Source organism: Quercus robur, chromosome 6, assembly GCF_932294415.1.
Source record: "Quercus robur chromosome 6, dhQueRobu3.1, whole genome shotgun sequence".
NCBI classification, from domain to species: Eukaryota; Viridiplantae; Streptophyta; class Magnoliopsida; order Fagales; family Fagaceae; genus Quercus; species Quercus robur.
Window position 1 is genome coordinate 47,510,197 of NC_065539.1, and position 12,887 is coordinate 47,523,083.

General features: G+C 37.3%; 1 protein-coding gene across 1 annotated transcript; it reads left to right on the forward strand.

Moving 5' to 3' along the window:
• Positions 1-9,866: 9,866 nt before the first annotated feature.
• LOC126689136 (uncharacterized) lies at positions 9,867-11,269 on the forward strand. The gene is made up of 2 exons (XM_050384192.1): positions 9,867-10,306; positions 10,675-11,269. Exon 2 carries the CDS (start codon positions 10,680-10,682, stop codon positions 11,127-11,129), a length of 450 nt encoding a protein of 149 aa, XP_050240149.1. The 5' UTR covers positions 9,867-10,306; positions 10,675-10,679; the 3' UTR covers positions 11,130-11,269.
• The last annotated feature ends 1,618 nt before the right edge of the window (positions 11,270-12,887 follow it).

The following is a 12,887-nucleotide window of genomic DNA, read 5'->3' on the forward strand; positions in this document are numbered from 1 at the left end:
GCCGAATAGTTCCCCTCTCCATCACAGCTCTCTTCAGATTCTGAGTCAGACGAATCCGAGTCACTCAAGGTCGTGGCATACACTTTACCTTTCGATTTCAGATAATTCGGACATTCCTTCTTAAAGTGTCCATGCCCGTTACATTCGAAACAAGTGACACCTTGTGTGGGTTGGGATTCTTTTCCATCTTTCTTTTTGAATTCCCTCTTCTCCCTTCCAGAACTTTGGAATTTTCTTTTATCATCAAATTTTCCATTATTTTTGAATTTCAAGAACTTTCTGAAATTTTTGACAAGGTATGCAACATCTTTGTCAACCACATCTTCTCCCGATGAGTCTTGATCTTCCACCTTCTCATTAATGGTCTTTAGAGCAAGAGATTTACTCTTCCGTTGATTGGGCAGCGACATCTCATAAGTCTGCAGAGAACCAACCAGCTCCTGTACTTTGATGTCATCAAGGTCCTTGCTCTCTTCAATTGCTGTCATCAAGGTCCTTGCTCTCTTCAATTGCTGTCACTTTAGCACGAAAACTTTCCGGCAATGATCGAAGGATCTTCCTTACAATCTTTGAGTCCTCCGTTTTCTCCCCCAAGTTGAACTTACTGACCACCACCTTATTTAGCTTCCCATAGAAAGAGTCAAAAGACTCATCCTCACTCATTTTGAGCTCCTCAAACCGAGTGGTCAGCATTTGCAACTTGGTGTCTTTCACTTTCTTCGTGCCTTCATAGGTGGTTTCCAAAATCTCCCATGCTTCTTTGGCAACGGTAATATGAGAAATCCTGTGAAATTCATCTGGAGACACACCACAGAAAATAGCATTGAATGCTTTACTGTTAGCATTAGATGCAGCAAGTGCTGCCTTATCCCATGTGGATTTGGCTGCCTCAGGTTTGGTCCAACCAATCTCAACAGCATCCCAAACGGATTCATCAATAGAACACAGAAAAGCTCTCATGCGAACCTTCCAAAAAGCATAATTACTACCATCAAAATATGGAGGTGCATTTAGGGATTGAGATCTATCCATCTCAAAAGGGAATCAAGGATCACACAATGGTAATGAAACCAATAGCAATGTACCCGCTCTAATACCAAATGAAAGTTCAAAAACGTGTACAAAACACCTTTGAACGTTTAGACCCTCAAATTACAACTTAACCAATACAAGCAATATGTCAAACAACTAGTGTGCAGAAACTTAACACATGCTATAATACGAAATTGGTTAAAGACTATCTAAGCCATAACAAAATAAAACCACAGCAGATAATAAAAAGGCAAAGATAGAGAGGAAGGAAGATGCAAACACAAAGACAACACGCGATGTGTTATCGAAGAGGAAACCGAAGTCCTCGGCGAAAAACCTCTCCGCCGCCCTCCAAGCGGTAAACAATCTACTAGAAAATACAGTTGGGATACAAGGACAGCAATAGACCCTCCAAGCCTAATCTACCCAGTGCACCTAAGCCCTCCAAGCTTCTTGCTCCAACGAGGTTGCGCCGAACCTTTTTCTTTTCTAGCTTCCCGGATTCCGCTACTAGACCGTCGCATCAACCAATGAAGATTGGTTCCTTCCTAACTGCTTCCCAGAAATCCAAACAACTGTCTCACAGTGATGATGATGGTGAGAACCAAGTTTGGTATAATGCCTCTCAAGGATTTGACAATGGAGAGGAAGAGAGTAGAGGAATTTGAAGAGACTCTAAGGTATAGATTGTGGGTGAAACAATCTTGTTTTTCTTTAGGGTTTCTCTCTCAAAATTCTCTCTGGAAGCTCTCTTTCAATCGTGGGTAAAAGATGTATTTATACTGGAGTGGGAGAGGAATGTGAAACGTCAGGTTTTATAAAACAGGGGTGGCTCGCGGCTTGACCTCGCGGCTTGACTAAGTCGCGAGATCCAGTCGCAAGTTAACCGTATGGCCAGTTGTCCTATTTTGTCCTGTAGTGCTCCAGCTAGCATGACTGTTCATCTTCCAGCATGCTTGGCACGTGTGCTGCTTCTGGCGGCTTGCAGCCGCGAGTCACCCGCAAGTCCCAGCCGCGAGTCTCTGTTTTCTTGCACACTCTTGAGCAATCTTCACTCTATCTCACTCACTACCCTTACAACAAACCCACCTAAATACAGGGTTACTAAATGCTGAATTACAAGCAAATTTGGCACGGAATAAAGCCAATTAGATGGTTGAATAAATTCAACCTTACAAAGATTCTGTACCTTAATTCATGCCAAATATACTGGTTCTGTCATCCAAGAAACGATGCAAAGGAGCAATGGATTCATCTTCAACATTAAGCTGTTCCGAATGGACACTAATATTGTTTTCAAGGCTTGCAATGAAAAGTGAGAAGGCTACATGAACAATAACAGATGGATCTGGGTCCCCAAGGATAGCCTGTAGCTCCCTCCGAATCCATGGTCCTATTCTTTGCACTATTCTTTCCTTTGCACCAATATTTCCTGATACATTCTGAAATTTCAAAGATGAAACACGAATTAGATCAGGTTAAACTCAACCCTTCTTTCAGATTGTAATTATAATTCAATAAAATAGTTTTGTATTAATCGATAATCAGATCCTTTGACAATGACTTTCATTACAAACAGGCATCACATCAAGATCAAACACTAATAAATGCATTATAAATCAACCCATTGAAGAGGGAAAAAAAGTTCGTAGAGCTATGGATGCTAGAAAGAATAACGTGATTGGATAACAAAGCAGTCTGTTTATTCAATTGGTGATAACAATTGTATTCCGAATAATGCGAAAACAATGATCCTCCATGCTTCAAAGGCGAGAAATAAGTAATCATACCTGCTCACGACAATTTTGGGAAGGTGAAGAAACAGCCCGCAAATGTCGGCTATAAATGCAGCACAAAATCATAGCCCAAATGCCAAAATTAGCACAAAAACAATCGGAGCTATCAGATAAATGCCTTTAGGAACAAGGAAAAACACAAGAAAAATTTAAGCCTGTTGCTTTGTGTGTGTGTATGTTCATAAGCCAAATGCCAAAATTAGCAAGAACCGTGGGAGCTATTAGAAAAATGACCAGATCTGATAACAAGAAAAATTCAAGACCGTTGATTAATATGTAAGTCTATGTACATGTCATAGCCCAAATGCCAAAATAATATTCATAATTTGTATTTTAGATAAGGTACCTGGCACGCCATTGAAGTTTTCTTTCAGCAATAACATCAAGAGACACAGATCCTGGCTCCAAAAGATCTCCGCCACGGCAATGACCTTGGTTGCCAGCTAAGGCTATTTAATTCATTCCTTATTCTACGAATACTCCTATATAAAGTTGGGCAAAGGTAATATTTCAGTTCAAAATCCCAATTCTAACAAAATCCTATATACAAACAACAATGAACTCAATTCAATACAAAACAAAAGAAACAAAACACTCTATTTCTCTCTTTTACCTTACACTTTCTCAGCAGCCAAACACAAACAAATATAATAAAAACTCAACTTCGAGGCTCTACTCTTTTTAAACCAATTTCAATCTAAATTTGAAGCTAAATAAATAAAAAAGAATGCCGCCATCACTTAACTCTTACTGAGCCTATTTCACAAACTAAAAAGTCTAGTTTTTCATTTTCTTTCATTCCATTTTTTTTCCTATTCCAAAAAATAAATTTCTTTTCTTTTTCTTACACTTTCCTCAACAACCAAACAGAGAAACAAGTATTTATTTTGAAAATCACTTTCAATTATCTATTCGGCTAACATCAACTTTAATCCAAATTTTAAGCTAAAAAACACCACAACTATATTGAGACTAATTCACAAATTATCAACTTTTTTCTTTTATTCAAAAGTCAAATTCCTTTTCTTTTTCCTACACTTTCTAGGAAATCAAACAGCAATATATACACAAATCTCAAAATTACTCACCTTCGACGTCGATTACCTATTTGGCTGAAACCAACTTGAACGCCGTCGTTTCTAATATTATCAGTATTATTATTGTTCAAAGCAGGTAATCTCTCTTTGTAGAAGGTCATCATCTCAAGAGAAGGCATGGGAGAAGATGAAGTGCCAAAGAGAGATAAGGGGGCAAGGGTTTCGTCCTTTCCCTCTTCCAACTTACGCTTCTGCGATCTAGGAGTGAGCAACACAATAAAGGTTCGTTTTTCAAACTCTTCACACGAGCATACTTATCCTTACTGTACAAGGTGGACATTTCTACAAAGTGGAAGGTTAGAAGACTCAACCCTTATAAAGAAGAGAGAAATAAAGAGGTAAGCTAAGTCAAACCTACTTTTCTCTTCACGAGCGATCTTTTTTAAGACAAATGCCGAAGGTTCAGGTCCAAGACAACAATCGTACAAATGATGAGGATCCACGAGATCGTCGAAGTTGTCAATGGTGAGGGAAAACTTGAGAGCAGCTTCAATACGCCCTTGGTAACGCTCCTCTAACGTAGGATGATCAGAAACTGCAAGACATGTCAACAAGGAATGGTCAGAGAATGACAAGTTAAAATAACTGATTTAATGAAAAGATATAGAGACGCACTAAGTGAGGGAATTTCCCATTTCCTTAGCAACCACAAGACCTTACCCCACAGGTCGTCGATCATGGTTTCCCATCCGAATCCAGAGACAAAGAAGTATCATGATTTCCAATCACAAAAGGAAGTAGGAAAGTTACGGACAATCCTAGATTCCCTATTCCAAGGCAAAAGTTCAAGATACCCATAATGTGTAGAGGGTTTTAAGCGGTATAAGTGAAGAAAATCATTTAAGGTAATCATGTCCCCATCATGGACAAATACCCAGATTGACATACATCCAATAATCGTCCTCCAAGCGTTAGGGACGAGTTGACCGGGTGCAACATTGAGAACAGAAAGGAGTTGCATGATAAAAGGATGAACAAGAAAATGAAGGCAGAATGAAAAGGTAGCTTCGTAAAAACTCACCTCACCATGGGCAAAGGAACAAGCTTTTTCATTAGGACAAGGTAGTCTTGTGACAACCCTTACAAGGAATTGGAACCTTTTTTGTATAGATTTCAGGTGCCTTTGTTCCAAGGAGCAGGACTCAGAAAGAGCATGAAACGGAATTGAAGACGAAGAAGAAGTGGGTTTTAAATAAGAATGGGGTTTTGAAGACGATGAAGGCTTCAACATCACGACCTCAAAATCCTTGTCACAAGACTTGCTACTCGACGACAGACCGGTTTCTAGTTCGCTAGACCTAACATCAATATCCCCATACTCTATGGCAGTCATCTTGAGGTGATAGGTGATCAAAGAACGGCGAATCAAGGGAAAAAGACTCTTCAAAATAGGTTTGAAAGCTCCACAATCTCAAGGCAAAAACAAGCCAACCTGAGGACAGTGCCCACCAAAAAACTCAAGAAAGACTCCTAGACTAGCAAAAAAGAACGATATAGAAGGTGTCTCTCGCCTAATGAAAGTAAAATCAACCATTTAATGGAATCTAGAAGTAAAGAAAGTCTTACCGTACAAAGAGTGCAGAAGCTTTCTTTTGTTCTCAACCTCCAAGTTCAACAATGAAGAAGAAGGAGAATAGGAGGAGTTTCTTTCCTAAGAAAGCAAATGAACTCAATGCACGGGAAACACAAGGAAGAGACTCATGTGCAGCCAACACGGAAGAGAAATGTGGCGCTCATTTGATGAAAAAGTTGCCCCATAATAAATATGATGGGACGAGAATCTTGGGGCACGAATAAAATGACGCACCCGAGAAAAATTTTCCATATTCCCTTGCTCGTCCAAGCAAAGAACGACAAAGGAATAAAGGGGACAACTGACGAGTATCATATGAATGGTCATCTGTAACTTGCAAACCGTCTATAACAACAATGAGTAAAAGTACAGACGAGCGTGAACGCATTAATTCTAGACGGCATTCAATGATCAAATGATAAATAGGCATAGGACCGTTATCCCCATCCAATAATGTGCACTTAAAGGTCGGTTATGGATAGAAAATATGGGGATTAAATAACCATTATTGAGCATTAAATCTGCTAGCTACAGAGTAACGATAGACTGAGCATTAACTCAGTTTAATGCTATATAAAGCCAAGAAAGACAGGTAAAAGGACACACTAAAACACAAAAACCAAAATTGAGATTCTCAAATAAGTTGAAACTAACTTCATCATTGGAGGGTCCTTAGCAAGACCCAAACTGATGCCATTATCTTTTTGGTGCTTTTTTCTATACAGGATCTCAGGTCGTCCATCGAACTAACAAGGAACATACTAACGAGGTGAAATCGAGTTTCATTAATTCGGAGTTCAAGTTGAGCCATTTGATGTAATTTTTGGAGCAATCTCTTCCATCCAAAATAGCATATGGAACTAGCGGTCCAACTGAAACCAAGTTAAGTTTTTCGAGCACTTTTAAAGCCTCGGGCTCTAATGCATCAAAGGTGTTCACTAGAACTCTAGGATTGCTCTCCTTTTCAAGCGCTTCAAGTTGGGCTTGGAATTTAGGGTATACAAGAGCATATGGGTTTGAAGCAAGCAAGAAGGAGGGAAGGTCACGAGTAGCAAGTAATAATGGCAGACCCAGTAACTGTATTGAATAGGAAGGCCGGTCATCGCTGTCGTTCCCAATAACATCGGCAAAACCATTGTAATAGTAGTAGTATATATCCAAAACCATTGCAAGCTAAATCCAAAGAAGGGCAAAAGGAAGATGAAGCTCACGGGCCACATCAACAACCCAAGGTAGAAGCATTGTGTGGACTTGCATTGTTTATTAGAGGTGGAGACAATGAGGTTAATGAGAGCTTTGGAGCCATTACGTTTGATTTGATCCCATCGTTTATCAACGTCGTCCATAGGTACAACTCCATCATCATAGCTGTCAGAGAAGGTGGAGAACGACAAGCCGTCAGGAGGAGGGCTTTTGATCATGCATCGACGGTGGGCACCAACGGTGGTGAAGAAGGTGACATGCACTCCCAAGTGAATTAGGCGTTCAGAGAATTGGATGGCAGGGTTTATATGGCCCTGCATGGGATATGCAACGATGACAAAGTGGCTTTGCTGTTGCTTTGCCATAATTATTTAATACTTTGATATGTGTTGTGAATATTCTAAAGTAAAAACAGAATAGATGTTTTGCATTGGGATCAGTGAGATATATATAGAAGGACCAGTTCATGTGAGAATGGGCAAGACTCAAAAAATGGAGCAAAATATTTTAGGAGCACAACTTAAATCAGAACTTTTGCCACAATTGTCTACATGGCAAATTGTGAGTAGTAGATTTATTTGAAAGTGATAGACAGTTAATCACAATTTTCTATATAAGATAATTGTAGCAAAATTTGTGACATTTTGTATAATACTAGAATTACTCAAAATAGAAGGGATTGCATAAGAGTATTAATGACATTTGCGGTGACGATTTGGAGAAGATGGGACTTTGTGATTTGTAATTTGTTCTTCTTGTTTTCATTAAATTAAGTTTAGAAAGGAAAAGGACTTTTGACTTAAGGGCTTAGGTTGGTCTAACCAAAACAATCCAATTCTGTATGCATTTAATATGAATGTATGATCTGTCCAACTTGGAAAATGTAACGTTGGGGGCATGGTGGCCCCAAAAAGTTTGAAATCCCTTTATAATAATATATAAAAATAGGTTAGGCTTTTAAAATTGTAATGATTGGCCCCCACAAAAATTTCATAGATCCCAGTCTATGTCAGTTTGCTTATTCTTTCTTTTAAAATCAAACGATGACCCATTTAATTAGTTTGCCTTACTATTAGTTTATCAAGTAGACCCCACCCAAATAAAGTATAAACTTTTATCAAAGCATAACAAATGCATAGACGCCATGTGTCCTTTCTTTTTTATAAGCTTACAAAAGTGTAGTGCATTGTGTTCCTTGAATCCAAAAGTACACTATATTGTTACCCAAAAAAAAAAGTACAATGTTTCCTTTGTATATTTTGTGCATTGGCAACACAAACTTATGAGTTTTTTTCTTCACAAATTTGATCTTTTCGTCATCAGCTCATATATTCCCTAGCTAATTTTATATTTTAATTTTAGTTTTAGATGCATTTGAGTTTAGAAATAATATTATTATATTTTAAATTTGATCATTTTGTATACCATATATTTATAAATTTAACATAGGAATATATAATTCGGCCCCCAAGCAAAATATCCTAGCTACGCCCTGCCAACTTGTTTCTTGTGGATGCAACTAAAGCACTAGTTTCTACGTGGCCCCAATATCAAAACAAAATGGGTTTCTTCACCTATCGTGTTTTACTTGGCATTGTGAATAAGCTAACTTAAACCTATTCGCGTAGCAAATGAATCTTTCTGCGTGTCAAGGCATTCCATATATGTATGGTCATTAATTTGTTGCTATTAATTATTTTTTCTACAATTAATTATTGAGATAATATGAGGTAATTGGTACTTAATATGAGTTGTGAGTAGGTATTTATTATTCATCAATCACAATTTTTTTTTTTTTTTTTTGCTGGATTCAAATACAACTTATTAATTTGTAAACTGTGAAACAAAAAACTATAGCATTACTAAATATGACATCTATTTCACAACAAAACATTTGACAAATGAGCTATGAATGCCTCCATGCTCAACAGAAAGGGAAGAAAAGGCTAATTTATGAGATGCCCATGGATTTTTGTTGTTGGAATTTTTTCTGACTATCATTATTTATCCACAAAGGATGATATTCTTGGTGAGTTCTAAACTAAAGAAAATAGTGGAACTTAGCAAGCTTAAATTTCTCTAGTGCAATATGTCTTGAATTTCTGATGGTCTGTGGACTGTGGATGTTTTTGTTAAAATGGAGTTTATTGTTTTTTTTTTTTTTCCTGAATTTGTAAAAAAGAAGTTGATTAACAATAAAAGGAAAAAAAAAATTTTGAAGAGAGAGAAAGGAAGTTTCACACATATAAACTCTTCATAGTTCATACCCCAAAAATCTATAGAGAGAGAGAGAGAGGAAAAAAACCAGCAATAAACCTATGCAAGTAGTTATCTTCCTCTTTCTTATTCTATACAAATATGAACTAATGACCTTTGTACATACGACATATAAAATAATAATATGCAAGTAATTATTTTCTCTTTCTTTTGCCATACAAATATGAACAAATGACCTTTTTCCATACAACATATAAAACACACTTGTGTGTGTTACTGGCTTCAGTTGTTTATTTGCATTTGCACTTTAAAAAAAAATATATATATATTATTTTTATAGAGTTTCAACCATCTGCTTTTGGTAATTATATTTTTTATCATTAGACCAAGACATTAATTGGTTTTCGGTGTAGGTAGAAATTGAACTCTAGATCTTTTATTCAACCATCAGAAACTTTTTTATGTATTAGTATGTTCAAACTTAGAAGTGACAATTGCCATTAAAAAAATCACAAGTAGGATTTGCTTAATCTTTTATTATTATAATTTTTTTTAATTTTTGGGATAGAAACAGGTTTTGCTTAGTTTTAGATAGTGAAGTACAAGAAATTTCATTAAGATGTAATTTGCTAATTGCTATCGACCAATTTTATATTACAGAATGTGAGGTCCACAAATGCTTAGAAGACGTAATAAGCATATAGCTACTGGACAAACCAAACCATAATTATATATTTTCCAAACTGTTTAGTTGATTTGCCAACCTAGCAACAATAAAGAAAGACAAGATAAGACAAAGGCAAAAAAACATAAATCAACCGTGCATACAAAATATCTTGTTACACTTGTTTATCTCTACTATTTTATATTAATACACAGAATTAATGCAAAAAATTAGGCCAAAATGGGCAAATGCCCTTTTTTCGGAAATTAAACATCTTTGTGCCCTCATTCTGAAACTAAATAGGGAAATGCCCCTCTTTTGTAACTCGATGATACTAAAATCGAGTTATATGAAATACTCGATACTTCAATAATCGAGTTATACACAGGTTTTTCCCGCACTGCTGGCATTTTTTGTTTTGAATCTCTACATAACTCGATTAGTTAAAAATCGAGTTAGTTATACTGTTATAAACCCTGATTTCGTACTGTCTTTGTGTCAGGTGGAGTGTTTCAATGTAACTCGATTCCTGGAATATCGAGTTATAAAGTATACTTGATATCCGTAAAGTCGAGTTATTCTCTTATAATTTCTGCACACCTTCTCCCACTCAGTGTGCCTTGCTCTCTGCTGAACTGAGGACTTTCTGCTGAACTGAGTTGGAACTCCTCCACGGATCAACAGCAGGTTTCTTCAAACTCAATTGAAATTTGTATCACCTCAGGTAAAAAATTCACATCACAATTTTAGGGCAATGTTATGTTCATTTGATATTGTACTAAATTTTGATTTTTTAGGTTGAATGAATGTGAAGTAAGTACATTGGTGTGATTTTGGTTATTTGTTGTAGTAAACGTTGGTGAGAAGAGAATGAAATAATTTCTTTACTATAGCAACATTTTGTATTGCACATAATCATCATTGGTCAGACATTTACAACAACATTTAGTGTTGAAGACAATGTGTAGACATTACCAACAATGTCTATTGTTTATGAATGTCTTTGTTGTATACCATTCTATGCAGGATTACATTATTTAGCAACAGTTGATACACACTGTTAACTTGATCATTTGGTGTTATTGTATTCAGTGTCAATGTCTGGTTCTGGCAACCCACAACTGTATAGGCCTCATGATGTGTTCACTGCTATGGGTCGTTGTTGGGTATTGGAAGATGAGTTCAGCTATCCAATCAATCCGAATTTGCGAAATAGTGCTTACGTTCACAATACCATGAGACAGGAGTGGGCTTGGTTATTTCGTGAACAACAAATGTTTTATGATGAGTTGGTTGGTTTTAAGTTGCCAGTGCCTCGGCGACTCGCATCAGAAATGCCCAGAGACAGCATCGACGAACTTCGTAAAGCATTGAACCGCATAAGAGAAGAAAATAATCGAATGAAGATACGTCTTAATCGATATCGGACCCAAGTTGAGATTCGAGAGTCAGTGCAGGAAGGGTGGTACGAGCATGCACAGTTCATGCAATCACTTCTTGCTGATCCCATTTATCAGTCAGACGTGGAGATGTCAGATGAAGAGTAATCGTGTTGTGTCGTGGTGTAATTAGATTTTGTTGGAGAACTATTTTGCTTAACTATGTGTTATATGTATGGTTGCATTTGTACTATGTAAACCTTATTATTGATTATGAGAAGCATGCACGTTATTCGTAATGTAGATTATTCTCACATAAGTCATAAAAGTCAAATATTCTCACACATGATGTTTTTCAATAAGCACGTACGACATAACACAGAAAACATAAAATAACTTACACTAACATTATTAACTTAACCATAGACATAACACACACACACACACACCACAGTGGCATTCATTCTGATAGGTAGTCCTCGTAGTTGAGGACATTGTTACGTTCTGCCGGAGTGAGTTGCCTGTTTGTTGCAACGGCTTGCTCCTCCGCCAATTGTAGCATATGATACCTGGACCTACGAAGTATCATAAGATTGTTTTCTTTTTTTATTTTCGTCACTGCACGCTCATATTGGTGCATGTTTTGTCGTGGCAGTGTGAGCGAGCTACGCTCGACAAGAGGCGCTCCGATTTGCAGGAGATCATTGTGCAGAGCGTTGGACTCGTTCACGCGAAAGTCCCACTCCTGTTGCAATCCGGCATAGTATTCCCTCTCGTCAGAATCTCTTTGCGTTCTATAGTTATTTGGAAAACGAGGTAGCATCCAATTACGCATTGACATTGGAAAATGTGACTTTAGATCGGTATGTGTAGAAGTTTTGCAAGGGTAGATGTATGTAAATGGGACTTCGGTATGTGTAGATGTTTTGCAAGGGTAGATGTAAATGGGACTTTATATAGGGGTTTTGCAAGGGCAAGTATTCAGGTGGATGTGAGTATAAGTATTCACGTGAATAAAGATGATATGAGTTGACAGTATATTGTTCAGTGGCGTCTGTTGGTACATGTGATTCGTTGAGGTAGCTGTCGAGTTACACTATAGCTTGTGCTACAGTAGCGGGCTGGTGATGTGTACTGCAAAAGAGGTTGCGTATTTATTCACGTGAAGACTATTCAACATTGATGTGCTTCATCTGACATGATTTGACGAGACAATGTTGAGCTGTGTTAAATGTATCATAAACTTCTCAGGGATGCTATAGGTACATCCTTTAAAAATGCTGCATTGCAAAAGGATGCATAGCTGTGTTAGGTGTCAGGTGGAGTGTTTCAATGTTACTCGATTCCTGGAATATCGAGTTGGAACTGAGTTGGAACTCCTCCACGGATGCGTGTAGGTGATATGACTGGATAGGGTTCAATAGTGCAAAGCTATTGAGCAGCACTACGAACATCAATGTAGCAATAGGACCAATAACACTCGAAATTGATGCACAAAATTTTCTGCGTTGCTATGTGTATTGACGTGAGTGTGGATGGGTACTTCTGGTCAGGGTTCAACAATACTGAGCTATCCACCGTAGCTACAGTCATTGCTCCCTATGGTGGAATTTGGCAAGTGTGATTGAAGAAAGCTGATAACAACATTAGGTTTTGTAATGGTTGGCAGGATTTCGCTGAATACCATTTTCAATGCACTATGGTTATTTTTTAGTCTTCAGATATGAAGGAAATTCAAGCTTCCATATTGTTATATTTGATAAGACTGCCATTGAGATTCAATATCCACGTAGGAAGAATTGTAAATTGGAAGATCATCAGGTAAAAATATCAAAAACTTAGATGAAGATCATACAAACATTTCTTCCTTAATGTACAAACCCATAAAACATGAAGTCAGAGAAAAGTTTGTTCTTAAAAAATTAC